Source organism: Rhinoderma darwinii, chromosome 1 (genome assembly GCF_050947455.1).
Source record: "Rhinoderma darwinii isolate aRhiDar2 chromosome 1, aRhiDar2.hap1, whole genome shotgun sequence".
NCBI classification, from domain to species: Eukaryota; Metazoa; Chordata; class Amphibia; order Anura; family Rhinodermatidae; genus Rhinoderma; species Rhinoderma darwinii.
The window spans coordinates 480,166,666-480,187,280 of NC_134687.1; the positions used below are offsets into that span (position 1 = coordinate 480,166,666).

At 42.5% G+C, this 20,615-nt stretch overlaps 1 protein-coding gene across 2 annotated transcripts in view; it reads right to left on the bottom strand.

Annotated features, from left to right (window-relative positions):
• TMEM120B (transmembrane protein 120B) overlaps nt 1–20,615 on the bottom strand; it is an 82,260-nt gene that overhangs the window by 30,131 nt on the left and 31,514 nt on the right. For both annotated transcript variants that reach the window (XM_075854746.1, XM_075854752.1), the window contains one exon: nt 4–63. In XM_075854746.1, the coding sequence (XP_075710861.1) occupies nt 4–63 (60 nt within the window). The remainder of the gene's footprint in view (nt 1–3; nt 64–20,615) is intronic.

Consider the following 20,615-nt stretch of genomic DNA (forward strand, 5'->3'; position numbering starts at 1 on the left):
TACTTTGCTTGGTTACTAAGAAGAGTCACGTTCACATTTCCAAGTACGAGGTTTAGATATAAACTGAAAGAGAAGTCAAAATTGGCCTGTTAAAACACCTCATTTAACAAAGTATTTCTGTCATGAGCTAGCCATAATTTACTAACATTGGCTCTGTACTTGAAACCTTTTCAATATGGAATAAAGATCCCAATTTTGGGCTCCGCTTTTTCCTAATCTTAGAGCCTGTTCACATCATCGTCAGGCTTCAGTTTGGCTTTTCCTTCATCTGTTCAATTAGCGGAACAGACAAACGGAAAGACAAACAAAGTATAGTTTCCGTTTGCATCGCCATTGATTTCAATTCTATATTTTTTGTTTCAGTTTGTCTCCGTTCTGCTAGGTTTTCCGTTTTTTTCATGGAAACAAGTTTAGAAATGAATGTTAAACCTAAACAGAAGAAAAACATGATCATAGATCTTGGCAATCGGCATAATTAATTTTTAAATGCCACGTTCAGACGTGGTGTGTGTATTTGCCAGACTGCAAATGCACTGCACTTTACGGTACAATACATGTGGATGGGGTTCTCAAAACCCAATCCATACATAGCAAAGAAATTCCATGCTAAAAAATGATCATGCTGCAGATCTTCAAAAATTAAATTGCAGGAAACCTGCTGATTTTACCCAGTGAATCTGTAAAACATGCAGATTTTGCAGTGGAATTGCTGTCGTTTCGCCACGGATTTACAACACAATCCGTGGTGGACTGAGTCTAGCACCTGTGGACTTAGCCAAAGAGCCAGGGCATAACTGATGACTGGGCTTTCGTTTTGGAAGGTTCCTTTTGAAGCCATTTACCTCACCATCCAGACACAAGTTCATGAAAATGAGGGGACGGGGGCTGATCTGGAACACATATAGAAGTCCTCCTAACACCGACTGATTACCCCCTGCCCAAGCACAGTATGTTGCTACTTCTCCTGCCTGAGCACAGCTAAGGATAAAAGTACAATACTGTGCCCAGGCAGCGGTCTGAGTGAAGGGAGATCTGATTGTATTCAGCAGCAGCTTCTTCCTGCACAGTAAAAGTAACGTTTTAACAATTTGGCCACTTTTTTATATTTTGTCATTTTTGCAAAATAAATAAACTAGCTGCAGGAAAGGTTATAAAAAAAAATATCCCTGTAGCCAATCACTGGCCTTAGTGGTCTGACTTTCCGAGAGCTCACGGATACCCAGCAAGCTTTTTCTAGATGCCGATATTATCGTAGATGATATTAACATGGCTATAAAAGATATGGCCAGAGGTAAGGCCCCGGCCCAGATGGGTTTCCCATAGAACTCTATAATAAATATTGTGACCATCTGTCAGAGTCCTACTTTCAGCCATATCTTCTGGGACTTTGCCTGCTACATTTTACGAAGCCACGATAGTTGTATTAAATGTGGTCCATAAAAATGACTGTCATCTGCGTATAGCCCAACGTTTTACATGCGGCCCACAATAATGATACCTTTAATAAGGGGAGAGGAACGTATCCTAATAGCCAATGCCTCTATTGTCAAACTAAACAGGGCAGACGACAGAGGACAGCTTACTTAACCCCTTAGTGACCAGCCCATTTTAGGCCTTAATGACCAAGCTATTTTATTCGTTTTTCTATAGTCGCATTCAAAGAGCTAGAACGTTTTTATTTTTTCGTCTACATAGCTGTATGAGTACTTGTTTTTTGCGGGATTAGTTGTGCTTTTTAATGGCACCATTTTTGGGTACATATAATTTTTATATTAACTTTTATTAACCTTTTTGGGGGGTATTATAACAAAAACCTGAAATTCCGCCATTGTTCTATGCGTTTTTAAATTGACGCCGTTCACTGTGCGACGTAAATAACATGTTACCTTTATTCTATGGGTCGGTACGATTACGGCGATACCACATATGTAGAGGTTTTTTTAGGTTTTACGACTTTTGCACAATAAAAACACTTGAACTAAAATTATTTGTTTTTGCATCGTCGCTTTCCAAGAGCCGTAATTTTTTTATTTTTCCATCAATGTAGTGATTTTTTGGGCTTGTTTTCTGCGGGACAAGACGTAGTTTTGAATGGTACTGTTTTGGGGTGCATGGGACTTATTGATTCATTTTTATTATGACTTTTTTGGGGGGCAATGGAAAAAAATTGCAATTTCGCCATGGTTTTTTGCGTTTTTTTTTTACGGTGTTCACCTTGCGGTTTAAATGACATATTAACTTTATTAATGGAGTCATTACAGTCGCGGCGATACCACATATGTGTACTTTTTTTTTTTTTTTACACTTTTACTAAATAAAACCACTTTTTATGGAAAAAAATGATTTTATTTTTTTACTGTACTTTTTATTAATAATCTTTATTTCACTTTGATGACTTATTTTATTAGTCCCACTAGGGGACTTTACTGTGCGATCTTCCGATCGCTGCTATAATGCTTTGGTATACTTCATATACCAGAGCATTATTGCCTGTCAGTGTGGATCTGACAGGTAATCTGTTAGGACGTGCCTCCGGCGCGTCCTAACAGGCATATGTCCAGGGCAGACCTGGGGGCTTTTATCAAGCCCCCGGCTGCCATGACACCCCATCGGAGACCCGCGATTGCATTCGCGGGCCGCCGATGGGTGACAGAGGGAGCGCACTCCCTTTGTAAACAAAGTTAAATGCAGCGGTCGCTATTGACGGCGGCATTTAACGGGTTAAACGGCCGCGATCGAAGTAAACTTCGATCGCGGGCGTTGGAGCAGGAGCTCAGCTGTCATCAGACAGCAGAGCCCCGGCTCCTGCCTACACGGGAGACCCGTGCAGGACTTAGACTAGGCTGACGTGAAAAGGCGTCAGCCTAGCCTAAAGCCCATTAGTGACTCACGTGAAAAGGCGTATTGGTGGTCACTAAGGGGTTAAACCAGGTAAAGACCCCTTAGAGTGTGGTGCCTACTGTCCCATATCGCTAGTAGCTAACTAAAATCCTAGCTACTAGATTAAATAGCATTATCCTCGATTTAATACATCCTGACCAAACTGCGTTCATGCCTGGAAAAAATACATCCATAAGCATCAGAAGAGTTTAAGCGGTGGTTCAATATAGCTCTATGCTGAAAAACTATTGAGCTCTAGTCTCTCTAGATGCCACAAAGGCATTTGGACTCAATTGAATGGCCTTTTCTATTTGATTGCCTCCAAAAGTTCGCTTTTGACCCTAAATTCTGTAAATGGATCCAAAAACATATATGCCTCACCCAAAGCGAAAGTTTTGGTAAATAATATATCATCCCCTGCCTTTTCACTTAAGCCAAGTACGCTTCGGGGTGTCCTCTGTTGCCGGCCCTGTTTAGTTTGGCAATAGAGGCGTTCGCTATTGGGATACGCTTCTCTCCCCTTATTAAAGGTATCATCATTGCGGGCCTCACGGAAACCATTGAGCTGTACGCATATGATATAGTAATTTTTATGGACCACATTCATGATACTCTTACCTCTGTTATAGCCACTATTAAACAGTTTGGGACATATTCAGGTTTCTCCAGTAATTGGGGAAAATCCTCCTTAAGCCCTTCCCGACTAGCCCACGTAGATTAACGGGCTGCAGCGCTGGTCCTTGTGCCTGCAACCCGTTAATCTACGTGTGCTCCTGACAGAGCGTACATGCATTCCCCACAGTCCGGCATCTCTCAGTACTGGCTGCTACTAGCAGGCGTGGGATCACAGCCGTGAAGCCCGCCGATTAACCCCTTAAATGCGGCGGTCAATAGCGACCACCGCATTTAAGGAGTTACAACATCGGCACCCCGCGGTGCGCCGATGGTTGTTATGGCAACCGGAGGTCTAACAAAGGCCTCCGGGTCTGCCATCTACAGAAGGCGATTATGTCCTGCCTCTGGCCCTAATATGCTGCCCGTCAGTGTGAAACGAACAGGTAGAATACCCTGCAGGACATAAGTATTGCAGGGTATTAGAACAACGATCTAACAGTTGGAAATGAACCCGTTAGTGACCGGCCCATAGTCTTTTTACGTCGGTCACTAACGGGCCTTATTCCGATGCCATAGACTTTTTACGTCGCGGCATCGGAATAAGTAAACAGAGCAGGGAGCTGTCAAATCTCCCTGCTCTCAGCTGCCAGAGGCAGCTGAGGGCTGGGAGCGTCCCTGCTCTGCCGGGTGAGATCGATATCAGTATCGATCTCACCCGTTTTACCCCTCAGATGCGGTGCTCAATAGCGAGCACCGCATCTGAGTGGTTTTGGAGACATCCCACTGACACCCGGTGATACGATCGCCGAGTGTCTGTGTCTCCCATGACAGCCGGGGGCCTAATAAAGGCCCCCAGGTCTGCCAGTAATGACATAGCAGATGCCTGTCCGTTTTAAATGGACAGGCATAATACACTGCAATACAAAAGTATTGCAGTGTATTATAATAGCGATGGGAGGATCGCATAGTGAAGTCCCCTAGTGGGACTAGTAAAAAAGTTAAAAAAAAAAAAGTTTAATAAAGTTAATTAAAAAAAATAAATGAAAAACCCACTTTTTCCCCTTACAAACTGCTTTACTATTAAAAAACTAAAATACAGTTAAAAAGTTACACATATTTGGTATCGCCGCGTCCGTAACGACCCCGACTATAAATCTATTACATTACTTAACCCGCACGGTGAACTTCGTAAAAATTAAATAAAAAACTACGGAAAAATTGCTGTTTTCTGTGAATCCTGACTTTAAAAAAATGTGATTAAAAAGTGATCAAAAAGTCGCATCTAATCCAAAATGGTAGCAATAAAAACTACAAGTCTTCCTGCAAAAAAAAAAAGCCCTCATACAACTGCATCGGCGAAAAAATAAAAACGTTACGGCTCTTCAAATATGGAGGCATAAAAACAAATAATTTTGATAAAAAAGCGTTTTTACTGTGTAAAAGTAGTAAAACATACAAAAACTATACAAATTTGGTATCGTTGCAATCGTAACAACCCGCTGAATAAACTTATTGTGTTATTTATACTACACGGTAAACGGCGTAGATTTAAGACGCAAAAAAAGAGTGGTGAAATTTCTGATTTTTTTCTATTCCCCCCCCAAAAAAAGTTAATAAAAGTTAATCAATAAATAATATGTCCCCCAAAATGGTGCTATTAAAAAATACAACTTGTCCCACAAAAAACAAGTCCTTATACAGCTATGTCGAGGCAAAAATAAAAACGTTATAGCTCTTGGAATGAGACGATGGAAAAACGTAAAAAATGGCTTGGTCATTAAGGTCTAAAATAGGCTGGTCATTAAGGGGTTAAAGTCCGTGGGACTTATAAAAAAAACAAAACACTTTTTTCAATTCTAAAATCCTTTATTAATAGAAAAAAAAAACAAACTATGCATTATTGGTATTGTCTCATCCGTAACGGCCTGAACTATAAAATATAATGTTATTTATCCCACACGGTGAATGCCATAAAAAAAAATTAAAACAATACCAGTATCGTTATTTTTAGTCACGTCAGCTCACAAAAAAATTAATAAATACGGATCAAAATGTCGCATGTACCCAAAACCGGTACCAATCGACACTACAGTTTGTTCCGCAAAAGACAAGCCCTCACGCAGCTTTCTTGATGGAAAAATAAAAGTTATGACTTAGAATATGGCGACACAAAAACTAAATAATTTTTTTAAAACCATGATTTTATTGTGCAAACACCGTAAAACAAAAAAACTATATACATAAAATATCACCGTAATCGCATCAACCCGCAGATTAAATTAAATATGTCATTTATAGTGCACGGTGAACGCCGTAACCCAAAAAAATAAATAAAAACCACAATAGAAGACGTTTTCACGGCCTATTCCACTAAATTCAGCAAAAAAACTATGGAATCAAAATGCTCACTATACCCCTAGATAAATCCTTTTAGGGCTGTAGTTTCCAAAATTGGGTCACTTTTTGGGGGCGGGGGGGGGGGTTTCCACGGTTTTGGTCCCTCAGGGGCTTTTCAAATGCGAAATGGCACCCGAAAAACCAATCCAGCAAACGAGCTCCAAAAGCCAAACGGCACTCCTTCCCTTCTGAGCCCTGCCGTGTGTCCAAACAGCCGTTTATTACCACATATGGAGTACTGCCATAATCAGGAGAAATTGCTTGTCAAATGTTGGGGTGCTTTTTCTTTTTTATGCCCTGTAAAAATTAATAATTACTATGTTTTATTGGAAAAACTGTAGATTTTTCATTTTCACGGTCTACTTCCACTCTACGTTCAGCAAAAAAACCTGTGGAGTCAAAATGCTCACTATATCCCCCTATAAATTCCTTGAGGGGTGTAGTTGGCCAAATGGTGTCTTTTTGCAGGGGTTCCCACTGTTTTGGCCCTACAAAACATCTTCATACAGGACATGGTGCCTGTGTTTCAGTCCATTGGCACACTAGGGCCTCATGTGGGATATTTTTAAAAACTGCAGAATCTGGGCAATAAATATTGTGTTGCATTTTTCTGGTAAAACCTTAAGTGATACAGAAAAAAAATGGATTTTCTAAAAAAAAATTAAAAAAAATGACATTTATACATTTCACTTCTACTTTGCTTTAATTCCTCTGAAACACCTAAAGGGTTAATAAACTTTCTAAATTCAGTTTTAAAAACGGAGGGGTGCAGTTTTTAAAATTGGGTGACTTATGGGGGTTTCTAATATATAAGGCCCTCAAAGCCAGTTCAGAACTGAACTGGTCCACAACAAAATAGTTTTTGGAAATTTTCTTGAAAATTTGAGAAATTCTTGCTAAAGTTCTAAGCCTTGTAATGTCCTGGAAAAATAAAAGGATGTTCAAAAAAATTATGCCAACATAAAGTAGACTTATGGGAAGTGTTAACTAGTAACTATTTCGTGTGGTATTACGATCGGTTTTACAAGCAGATACATTTAAATATAGAAAAATGCCAATTTTTGCAAGTTTTCTCTAAATTTTGGTCTTTTTCCCAAGTAAATACTGAATTTATTGACCAAATTTTTCCACTAACAAAGTTCAATGTGTCACGAGAAAATTCTCAGAATCACTTGGATAGGTAAAAGCATTCCCAAGTTATTACCACATAAAGTAACGTCAGATTTGAAGAAAAAAAATAATAGTCTGCGTCCACAAGGCCAAAACAGGCTGTGTCCTGAAGGGGTTAATGTCCTTCTCCCATGTGCCGTCTCCTCGATTATCTGAGATATCTCCATTGCCCTTAGTAGACCATTTTAAACATTTAGGGATCTTCATCCCAGAAGATTCAGGTAAAGATCTTTCCCTTAACGTTATGCCATTACTTGGGTATACCCGCTCCAAATTCACTATTCAATACTTAGGATGGGTAGATTACCCACAGGCCGTTTACGACATCATGCTCCAGATGCTAATTTCTAGCATATGATATGGACCTGTGATCCCATACGTTCCTTTTGGATGGTGATAATTTCTCTCCTGTCATCCTTACTACATACCAATGTACCTTTAGGCCTCATTCACACGGCAGGGTTTCATTAGGAATAATAGACCCCTAATGGGGCTATTCACACGACCGATTTTTTGACGGCCGGGAAATCCGGCCGTCAAAAAAATAGGACATGCTCTATCTTCGCCCGGGTACCCGGCCCCCATAGAAGTCTATGGGGCCGGGTATTACACGGCCATCACCGGAATGTGTTCCGAGTGATGGCCGGGCTTCCCGGCGCTTGCGCTCTATCTCCTCCTCCTCACAGCGCAGAGTGCATGTGAGGAGGAGGAGTTGATGCCATTCTGACGAATGGCATCGCTGCACACTGTGTGGCAGGGCCGGGGTGTACAGCAGGTGGAGGGAGCGCTGCGCTGGCTCCCTTCCCCTGCTTGTTAAAAGCACCCTGGCCCGGCGACACCTTCGATGGCGCAGCTGCAGCTGCTGCGGCTGCTACTACTGTAGCGACGCCACTATAGCAGAGCGGGGAGGTATCTCCCCGCTCTGCTATGTGCTAGCCGCACTTTAGCTCCTTGAAGGAGCGGAATCCCCGTGTTTTCGGGGATTCCGCTCCTGGACAGAGCGCTTGATGTCTCTGTCCATATATGGGCAATGACATCAGGGGAAACTCCTGAAGCGGAATCCCCGAACACATGGGGATTCCCCTTCAGGAGTTGCAGCTGATGTCACTGTCCGGATCTGCCTGGCACGGATGCAAAACTGAATGCAAACCGGCCGGGCAAAATGGCCGATTTTACCGGCCGGCACTCGGGCTCGGGAACGACCCGTTCGTGTGAATCCCGCCTTAGATCCTAATGCTTGTTTGTTTGGCATATTAGATGAAGAAATATGGAGACACCATACTAGAATTGTTTTAAGGGAAACTTTATTTTTGGCACGAAAAACCATAGCTCAACACTGGATAAACGATCATCTTCCAAATCCTAGCCAGTGGATCAGATTAGTTAATTCCGTTACATCTCTTGCACATGACCGATTTTGGGCCGTGAAAAACGTTCCCGGCCCGACCGCGGTACAGGCGAACAAGACTTCTGGCATTACAGACATTTCTGATGCTAGGAGTCTCTGCCTCCTCACGGAACTGCTGTTTTGTACTGAACAAAACGATACAGTACGGAACAGCAGTTCCATGGAGAGGCAGAGACTCCTAGCATCATAAATGTCTATGATGCCAGATGTCCCGGTTCGCCGGTACCGCAGTCGGGCCAGGAAATCCCCAAACTCGGTCGTGTGCAAGAGGTGTTATATCTTTAAAAAAAATAATCGTACCACTAAATTTTCCAAAGTGTGAATGTTTGGAACAATTCTCCTTTGACAGTTCATACATTTAACGAACCCTGAGACACTCCTAATTATTGCATAATGCTACCCTGAACATACATGTCGGACTGTCACTGACTAGATACTTTTCCGCCCTCTGACGGCCACAGAATGTTTAGGTCCTCTTAATTCTTTTTAAAACGTTATATTTAATTTCATGTATGTTTTAACACGTGTTGACCTATCTGGAATGCATAAGGCTTATTCTTCTGCAGATTAGTATATCAATGATATGCTTGCTAATTTTGTTTTGTACAAATTTTTCGTTTAGCCTTTGTAATAATCTGATGTCTGAAGATTTTTGACTTGTTTCTGCACCAGATGTCAATAAAGAGTTTAAAAAATAAAATAAATCACTGGCCTCAGCACTCACGTGCTATACGTTCTAGCTTCAGTGTGGAGGCCAGTGATTGGCTGCAGCGACTACAGCAGGTCATTGCTCCAGGAAAGACAGACAAAGACCGACTGGGACCACTAGAAAAGCAAGGGATTTAACAGGTGAGTAATATTTTGTTCTTTGATTTTATAACATTTTCTTCATCTAGTGTAATTTATTTAACTCTGACAACCCCTTTGATACATCTATGGTCTTCTCTTTATCCCCCCCTTTATGAGCTCTGGCCCATCACTCTTCACCTTAGCTCCCCTGTCCATGTTTCCTTGTTTATGCGTTTAGGCGCTTGATTCCTTTTGTTCATGAGTACAAACCTCCTGCTATTACACTCAAATAAAATGTATAAAATAAAATGTTACACTATATCGCAATGATAAAGACATTGTGGATATGGGAATACCAAACAGAATGCGTTGAATAAAAACACATGCATGATCAGCAGGGCTGGCCTTAGGGGCGTGCGACCAGTGCCATTGCACAGAGCGCATCACTCCAGCAGGTGGAAGGGGGCACTGCACTGGCTCCCCTCCCCTGTGTGTGTTTCAGAAGCGCCAGGGCCCGGTGACTCAGCAGCTGCCTTTCCGCCCAGGCACTTCAAATCTTAGTGGCGTCTCTAGCGCTGTAGCAGCCATAGCGGCAGCGACGCCACATTCAATAGTATCGGATTCCTTAGGGTGCAGATATTATTGAACACTATAGCAGAGCAGTGAGGTATCTCCCTGCTCTGCGATCCACTAATCGCCACTGTAGCTCCCTGAAGGAGCGGAATCCCCGCGTGGCTGGGGATTCCACTCCTGAACGGAGCACTTGATGTCTCTGTCCATCTGTCCACAGATTGTCATTTTACTGTAAGTGGCGGGCGGATGGTCATTTTACTGTAAGTGGCGGGCGGATGGTCATTTTACTGTGAGTGGCGGGCGGATGGTCTTTTTACTGTGAGTGGCGGGCGGATGGTCTTTTTACTGTGAGTGGCGGGCGGATGGTCTTTTTACTGTGAGTGGCGGGCGGATGGTCTTTTTACTGTGAGTGGCGGGCGGATGGTCTTTTTACTGTGAGTGGGGGCTGATTTTTTTTTTGTTCGGGGTGCCTCGTGTCTGAAAAGGTTTGGAAACTCTGTACTAAGCTACAGGATCATGCCGGCCTACGCAAGGATCCCGTCATCGGCGTTGTGGAGCAGCTCTGTTAGTCGTGGGAACAGGGCCTAGGAGAGTACAATTTTCTTTTGTTTGGGGGGCACTATCAACAAGGGGGAGGTGGGGGGCCGTATGGCGCGGTCTACAAGGAGGAGGTGGGGGATTATGGCACTATCTACAGTGTGTGGCAGCCAGGGGAGGGGGGCATTATACGGTGTGGGGGCCACTAAGTGGAAATTATACCGTGTAGGGGCACTACAGGGGGCTTAATACTGTGTGGGCACACTTAGAGGACAAAATACTGTGTCCTTGAAGGGGTTATAATATATATTATTATACAGTATGGGGGCACTAAAGGGATATTAAACCATGTGGGGGCTCTATATAGGGCATTATACTTTATGGGTAATTTTTTTTTTTTGATTGGGTGGGGCGCCGAAAGATAACTTTTTTTTTAAACTCGTTTTATGGACCATAAAATAACAGTCAATTGTAAATATACATCAGGAGAAGAATATGCATCAAACAGTCCATAAACAGTAAGGAATGATAACTATCATGCATACAAAATCACACAAGGCATAGTAGTGGTACGCAAACCACATAGCAGTATGAAAAAAATAAAAACAAAATATTAATTTAAAGGACAGTTAGACAAATGTTACAAAATTATGTAATCAAAAATGCTATCAGAGAGGAAACAGCCACCCCTCTCATAGGCCTAGAAAGACACGGCCATGTGAATGTGTTCCATCCCACCAACACACCCTAGCCACTCCCAAGCACAGCATGTGTCAAAGAATCGGATAAACCCTGAACCGTACAGTGAGTGAGATTCGATGAGCACCAACCACCCCAGATCAAGTTAAATTTAGCCGGACGACCACAATGTTTATATACAATTTTCTCAAAAGGGAAGGTTATCAATCAGTTTACGCCATTGAGCTACCGTCGGCCTCCTATCAGCCATCCAACGTATAGCCACCGCCTTCCCTGCCATAAAGAGTGATCCCCTGAGAAAGATTCTCTCATGCACCGACCACTGCTCCTCCGAAACCAATCCCAACAAACACACTTCGGGCCTGAGTGGAACCTCCCTCCCCAATACTGCAGTTAATAAGGCTACTACATCCTCCCAAAAACTAAAAATCCACCTACAGTGCCATATTAAATGTATAAAATCAGCTCTATCCTCCCCACATCTATCGCAATGCGAGAATGCCATCCTTCCTATATGCTGTAATCTTATCGGCGTTACGTAACATTGATGTATGATGTATAATTGCACCAATTTATTATTAGCAGCAGGAGAAACCAAAAGATGAGATCTCCAAACCTTCTTCCAATCCTCATCAGACAGCAATGGAATTCCCACCATCTATCCTCAACCACCATGGGTTTGAGTCATAATTTAGCATCCAGTAAATAAGAGTAAATCCGAGAGACGTATCCCCTCGTAGTCTGGGTACCCAAAAGTGTCACCAGGGAATAACTAGAGAATATGGTGGATGCCGGTGGAAACGGAGTGACTAAAGCGTGATGAAATTGCATACAGTATAATGCATGCCCAGGAGGTATATTAAAAGCCGCACGAATCTCACTCACCGACATGACAGAATTAGCTGCTGTAAGTATTTGTAACAGGGTATGTACATCTCTAGAAATCCAATAGCTCTTCCCCAATAATCCAAAAAGATGGGAAAACTCGGATTATTCTATAATGGGGTTCCGGCTACTACCCCCTCAAATCCCATTAGAGATTTAGATTGCTGCCATAGACGTCTGGCTAACTTATGCAAGGGTAACAAAGAGCGGTGTCTAAAGTCATGTGGCTCCAGTACTGGCCACAAAGTTTTCAATCCCAGGACATGAGCCAAATGACATTCAGCATTAGAATTCAAGGGGGGAGAGACCCAAGATACCAGGTATCGAAGCTGGCCCGCCAGATAATACAATACATCAGGCAACGCAGCTCCAGCTTCATCCTTAGGTCTCTGAAGAGTAGAAATTTTAAGTTTACATCTCCGCCCCATATAAAAACGGCGCAAACAGTGAATTTACTATTTTGAAAAAAAATGTAAGCACAATCACATCTACGTGTTCCAGAACGTACAAAAACTTGGGCAAAACAATAATTTTCAATAAATTAATGCGACCTGCCACCGACAGAGGCAGACGTTTCCACACTTGAAATTTATCCCTAAGATATGTCAACAAGGGTGCGACATTTAAATTATAAGATCGAGAACTGTCCCTAGCAATATGAATCCCCAAATATTTGAAGTCAGGGGTAACCCTTAAACCACAGAATTCGGAACCCCACCTACAATCATCCCGTCTCAGGGGCATCAAATACGACTTCTGCCAATTTATCAATAATCCAGAGTACCTCCCGAAGTCATTGATAATGTAAATAGCCCTAGGAAGAGTAGCATTAGGATTAGCCATAAAGGGCACCATGTCGTCTAAATAAAGACCTATACGGTCCTCTCGAGGGCCTATCCTAATCCCCATATATGCGGAACCTTGTCTAATTCGAATAACTAAGGGTTCAATGGTCAATGCAAAGAGGAGTGGCGAAAGGGGACACCCCTGCCTCGTGCCCCTATGGAGGCAAAAGGAAGGGGACAGTACCCCCCATTCACCAACACCTGAGCTCTAGGAGAACGGTACATCAAAGATACCCATTTAACTAAATCCTCCCGAAATCCAAATCTGCGCAACACTGCTAGTAAATAGGGCCATTCAACTGAATCAAAAGCCTTGGCGGCATCCAGAGAAGCCAAAGCCCAGTCCTGCTGCCCCCCCCCCCCATCCGATCTCCAACACAACCTCCACCCTTCTTACATTTTCAGAAGTGGATTTGCCAGGTATAAACCCACATTGATCCGGGTGAATAACATCCTTTATCACCGTACATAAGCGATTAGCTAACAACTTGGTCAATAGTTTGTAATCCACTGTTAACAGCGAGATCGGTCTATAAGGACCACATTCTTCAGAGTTTTTCTCAGGTTTAAATAACACTACTATGGTTGCGTCACACATCGAATCCGGAAGAGCAGAACTCCCAAAACTATATTCAAACAGGGTCAAAAGTTGAGGAGCCAGAAACTCCCCATATTGTAGATAGACCTCAAGAGGGATCCCGTCCGGCCCGGAGGCCTTCCCCTTAGACATAGATGCCATCCCCTCAAATATTACCTCCACAGTCAAAGGGGCATCCAACATTCCCACCTGCTCAGACGTCAAGGTAGGGAAAGCGACTCCATCCAAATAAGACTCCAACCAATCCAGCTCATAGTCGACGCGAGAGGAATACAATTGATCATAAAATGAGGCAAATTAAGTAAGAATGTCCCCCGGGGAGGTACATAACCTATCATCCGGCCCGACAATAATGACAAGTACAATAGGAGATCTAGAGCTATTTCTCACTATATGAGCAAGAATCTTACCTGACTGATAACCTAGCTCAAAGTGTGATTGCTTGCTAAAAAAACAAACTACGTGAGGCTTTATCTTTGAGGACCTGAAGGTACTGCCTACCCAGGCCTAACCATTCATGTCTATTAGACGGGGATGGATCTTGTACAAATTTCCCCTCCACCTGCGAACACCTGTACGCTAGGTCCTCAACCTGAAGGGCTGAAGAGCATTTAACATACGATATGGAAGACCGGAGACACCTGCTCAAATAGGCCTTAAAGGAACAGTGTCACCACAATTTTTTTTTTTATATGTTAAAGATGTTAGTGCTTTATTAAAAACGTTTGGATTAATTTGTGTGTTTGTGTGTTACTTTTTCTTATTTTTACACTTTTTCTTCCCTATGGGGGCTGCCATTTTTTTTTCCATTTCTGTATGTGTCGATTAACGACACATACAGACATGGAATACGGCAGCTCCAGTCCCATAGGGACTGCGAACGGGGCCCGTTCCATCCACTAACATGTACGCCGCTGTGTGGGAACGGCGCATGCGCCGCTCCCACACAGTTCAATTTGAAATGCGCGCCGTCCGGCGCCATTTTCCTGTGGACCGGAAGTCGCGGCCGGACAGTAAGATTACTACTTCCGGTCGCGGCTTCCGGACTTGTGCACATGGAGCAGCGGCAGCAGACGGAGCGGATGGACCGGAGGGAGCGGCGGCGACTGGAGCAGGTAAGGGATTTCTATGTATGTTTGTGTTTCAGTGTGTGTTTACTTACTGTATGTAAACCTTCTACACTGTGTGTTAGCTCAAAAAATGGCGACACACAGTGTAGGAGGTTAGACCGTTCAAACCCCTCGTTTCTCCCGGCACTAGCCAGGATAAAGGAGGGGGGGATGCTGAGAGCTCACTAGAGCAAGGGCTTTTTACCCAATTTTGCAGCATAAAGCAATGTGGTTGCTTTACCACATGCAATGCTGCAATTTTGGGAATGGCTCCATCTAGTGACCAGCAATGGGAAATATTATAAATTAGAATCCAATTGAATCCAATTTATAATATTTCCTGACTCGTGAAAAAAAATAAAAAATTAGAACAATGTTTAATCACCTATACACTAATTGTTTAACTAAAAAAAAAAAAAATCATGTTTTGCTGGCAACACATTCCCTTTAAGTGTATCCCCCACAAGTATGCGATTCTCCATGCGAGACTGGGCCTCTATAAAAACCAACAATTGATCAGGTATTTGGTCATTCTGCTGAAAGAGTTGGAGCCAGAAGGGATGAATCTTACACACCCCCCTTCTACCAACATGTGGCCTTTTCAATGTCAGCAATAATGGACTATGGTCCGAGATCCCCCTGGATAAATTAGAGACACCACGTCACAGAGAATAGCAGGAGAACCAAAAATATAGTCTATTCTAGATAACGCATTATGTTGTGGGGTATGACACGTAAACTCTCTAATACCAATATGGGTAGCTCTCCATAAATCTATCCACCCTATCTCTAACATAAGTAGTCTCAATTGAGACGGGCCAGTGGAGCCATGTCCCGCGGGTCTATGTAGACGGTCTATACCGGGATCCATAAGCAAGTTAAAATCCCCCATCAATATAATACGGGAACCCGGATATGCGGACGCAAATCTCATGGCATCCTGAATAATCTCCAATGTGGCTGGCGGAGGGTTGTATATACACCCATTATCACATGAGGACAATCATCAAAAACTGCATTTAAAAAAATAAATCTCCCATTAGGATCAATGTTCGACTGTAGCAGTTTCCATCGGAGCTCAGAATGCACCAAAATAGCCACTCCCGTAAAATAAGATGTGTGGGAAGCATGACCCACTCACTGTACCCAGGGCCTACTCAGAGTCTGCACCGTGTCAGCTGTCAGGTGCGTTTCTTGCAGACAAGTCAAATGAGGCCGATGTCGCCTCAAAGCAGCAAATATCATATGTCTCTTTTCAGGAGAACCCATACCACGCACATTCCAGGACATTAACCGTAACCCCGCCATTTCGCAGTATTGTTACATATTAGACAGTCGCAGCCCAGAGCCCCACCAACTAACCCCTGAGTGCAAAAATTTCTAATCCAGCATAAGTGACTAAGTATTTTCCATACATGTATGATGTATACATATAGATCTGCAGCGATTTGAATTGACTCAAACTCGCATAACGTAGCTATGAAAACACATTGCTCAACAGGAGCGAACCTTTTTCAGCCGAGAATCTAGGGGGTAGTCTCTACAGCTAGCGTAATTCGGCTGTAAAGACTCAAAAGTATCCAAGTACCTCCCGGCCAGCACCTTTTACACAGGAAAAGCCAGACATATATTGAAACCTGACCCTCAATTAGCAATCCGCATATGTAGTGACATTTCACCATAGTAATAAAATGAAGAACATAGATATCGTAAAGAGGCTCTGTCACCACATTATAAGTGCTCTATCTCCTACATAAGGAGATGGGCGCTATAATGTAGGTGACAGTAATGCTTTTTATTTAAGAAAACTATTTTTACCACTTTATTAAAGTTTTTAGATTTATGCTAATGAGTTGCTTAATGCCCAAGTGGGCGTATTTTCACTTTAGACCAAGTGGGCGTTGTACAGGGGAGTGTATGACGCTGACCAATCAGCATCATGCACTCCTCTACATTCATTTACACAGCGCATAGGGATCCTGTTAGATCCTTATGTGCTGTCTTATACGAACACATTAACAATACTGAAGTGTTTAGACAGTGAATAGACATTCCACGGAATGTCTATTCACAATCTCTGCACTTCGTTACTGTTTCTATGGTAATTAAAGCCGAGGAAGCGTGATCTCATTGTAACCTGTCATTTACCGCGTAATCTCGCGAGATTACGCATCCTCTGCTGTAACTACCACAGACAGAGTAACGAAGTGCAGGGATTGTGAATAGACATTCCGTGGAATGTCTATTCACTGTCTAAATACTTCAGTATTGTTAATGTGTAAGTATAAGACAGTACATAAGGATCTAACAGGATCCCTATGCGCTGTGTAAATGAATGGAGAGGAGTGCATGATGCTGATTGGTCAGCGTCATACAGTATTGCAGGTATTACGTTAAATTTACCGCTTCCCGACCACCCACAGTAAATTCACGCTGGCACTTGCTGGGCTCTGTGCAGCGCCAACGTGAATTCACGGTGGGTGCTAAAAGCGCGATCCGGGTGTCTCAGAGTAGCGCTGACATCCGTATCGCGCTGTTAACCCCTGCCTCTGGTCCTGGAGACATGATCAGGACCTGATTGGTTCAGGTCCCGATCATGTGATCGCAGGGAATGTTTGTTGCTACAACAAACTTTCCCGGGGACCAATTGCAGGTGCTGCAGTCAGTTATAAGGCAAAACCGGAGACCATACAACAGCCTCCGGGTCTGCCATGCACGGCAGCCTATGAGTACCAGTCAGAGGCCAGTCCTCATAGGCTTCCGGTCAGTGTGACTCTCAGCGCCACACAGAGTTTATAATACGTTACACTACCTAGGTAGTGTAATGTATTATAGCAGCGATCAAAGCTGCAGATCTTCAAGTAAAACAAGTAAAAAAAATGTTTTATAAATGTGTAAAAACAAGTTATAAGTTACAAAAACAAAAAATGCTTTTTTTCCTATAAGTCTTTTATTATAGAAAAAAAAAATGAAAACGTTAAAAAAAAAGTACATATTTGGTATCACCGCTTTCATAACGACCCAAACTATAAAACTATAATATTCTTCCCGCACGGTGAACACCGCAAAAATAAATAAATTAAAAAAACAAAGTCAGAATCACTATTTTTTTGGTCATCAACCCTCCCAAAAGATACAATAAAAAGTGATCAAAAAGTCACATGTACCCCAAAATAGTACCAATAAAAACTACAGCCCGTCCCACAAAAACAAGCCCTTACACAGCTTTTTTGACTGAAAAATCAAAAAGTTATGGCTCTCAGAATATCTATGAATTCTTATTTATTTACCATATGATTATACCCTCTTATTATGCCCTGATGCCCAGCTTACATATACCCCCACATTATAAATTGAAATACCAGCAAAACCCCAAACAGAACTCCACAGTTTTTTTGCTGAATTTAGTGGAATTAGGCCGTGAAAATAAAAATCTATGCAAAAACATAGAAATGTTTAATTTTTACAATGAATAAAGGAGAAAAATCACCCCAAAATTTGTAAAGCAATTTGTCCTGATTACAGCAATACGCCATATGTGGTAATAAACTGCTGTTTGGACCCACGGCAAGACTCAGAAGGGAAGGAACAATATTAGGCTTTTGGAGCTCAAATTTAGCTGGAATGGTTTTCGGGTGTCATGTCGCATTTGCAAAGCCCCTGAGGTACCAAAACAGTGGAAACCTCCCAAAAGTCCCTTTAGGGGACTGGAACGAGCGATCATTAGGTCGCTGGTACAATACACTGCAATACTAATGTATTTCAGTACAATATCATTTTTACAGGCTCCTGTAACAGCGCGATCGCTGTTCCTGTCCATTAGTCTCGGGTGTCAGCTGTAATACACAGCGGACACCTGCAGAATATGGAGCGGGCGCAGCGCATGAGCCCGCTCCATATATAACCCCCCCGCACCACGACATGCTATTAAGTCGTGGTGCGCGAAGGCATTAATGCACAGCGGATGGTGCAAAGTGAAAATTAAAATTTTCCACTGATATGCCATTTTAATGCACAATATGTTGTGCCCAGTTTGTGCCACTGAAGACAAATACCTCGTACAATGTTGAGCGGGTTCTCCCGGATATAAAATATCATATATATGGACGTAAGCTGGTGTTTGGGCACGCTGTGGGGCTCAGAAGGGAGGGAGCGCAATTTGGCTTTTGGAGCGCAGATTTTGCTTGGTAACCGTTCTGTTTGGGGTTTTGCTGGTATTTCAGTTTATGATGTGGGGGTATGTGTAAATTGGGCGCAGTACATCAGGACATAAGAGGGTATAATAATTCGGTAAATAAATAATAATCCGCAGATATGTGGCCAATGTCGCACTGATAAATGGCGCCCGATCTTATCCGCTTTTGGACACTGCACAATTTCTGTCGCTATATTCTGAGAGCCAGAATTTTTTTTATTTTTTCTTCACCGGAGCTGTTTGAGGGCTTATTTGATGCGGAACAATCTGTAGTTTTCATTGGTACCATTTTAGGGTACATGTGACTTTATCACTTTTTATTAGTTTTTTTTTGGCAAGCAAAGTGACAAAAAAACAAATTCTGACAACGTTTTTTGTCTTCTTTTTTTTTACAGTGTTCACCGTGCGCTATAAATGACATTTTACTTTATTCTGCGGGTCGATACGATTACGGCGATACCAGATGTATATAGTTTATGTTTTGTGGCGTTTGCGCAATAAAATCACTTTTCGATAAAATTATTTATTTTTTGTGTCCCCATATTCTGAGAGCCATAACTATTTTATTTTTCAGTCAAAAAAGCTGTGTAAGGGCTTGTTTTTTGCGGGACGGTTTGTAGTTTTTATTGGTACTATTTTGGGGTACAAGCGACTTTTTGATCACTTTTTATTCTATATTTTTGGAGGGCTGATGACCAAAAAAATAGTGATTCTGACATTGTTTTTTAATTATTTTTTTTGCGGTGTTCACAGTGCGGGAAAAATAATATTATCGTTTTAGTCGTTATTAACGCCGTGTTACCAAATATGTGTACTTTTTTTTTTTTTAACATTTTCATTTTTTTCCTATACTAAAAGACTTATTATAGGAAAAAAAGCATTTTTTTGTTTTTGTAACTTATAACTTGTTTTTACACTTTTATAAAACATTTTTATTACTTTTTTTTTTTAATTTTTACTGGTTTTACTTGAAGACCTGCAGCACTGATGGCTGCTATAATACATTACACTACCTAGGTAGTGTAACGTATTATAAACTGTCAGTGTGACGCTGAGAGTCACACTCACAGGAAGCCTATGAGGACCGGCCTCCGGCTGATTCTCATAGGCTGCCGTGCATGGCAGACCCAAGGGCTGTTGTATGGCCTCCGGTTTGCCTTATAACCGACGGCAGCACCCGCAATCGGCCCCCGGGAAAGTTTGTTGTAGCAACAAACGTTCCAGTTTGTTGTAGCAACAAACTTTCCAGTTCGTTGCTACAACAAACTTTCCCTGCGATCACATGATCGGGACCTGAACCAATTAGGTCCCGGTCATGTCTCCGGGACTAGAGGCAGGGGATAACAGCGCGATCCGGGTGTCAGCGCTACTCAGACACCCGGATCGCGCTTTTAACACCCACCGTGAATTCACGTCGGCGCTGCACAGAGCCCAGCAAGCGCCGACGTGAATTTACAGTGGGCGGTCGGGAAGCGGTTAATGTGAGGCACATGGAGGTTAAATTCATCACACCTCGTGCCCCACAATAAGTGATAGAAAGCAGCATTTTATTTTTTTAGAGCGTACACATCATAAATGATGCAAAAAAATTGTTGTGCAGGTTATTACGGCCGCGCCAGTACTGAATACGAGTATATTTTATGTATTGAGACTTATTTTAATGTTTATTGTAAAAAAGGTGTATGTGTATTTTTTTTAATTTAACATTACTTTATTTCTTTAATGTACTGGCATATATCTATATCACAGAACATTAGCCTGTGTACGGATACCCAAGTATGCCCTAACAGGAAATATGGTAGGACAGCCCTGGGGTCCTTCAATGGACCCTGGGCTGTCTGCCCATATATGGTATGTCCCTCAATCGCGTCACAGGAATTCCCTGTGACGCGATCCAAGGGGCATCCCCCCTTCT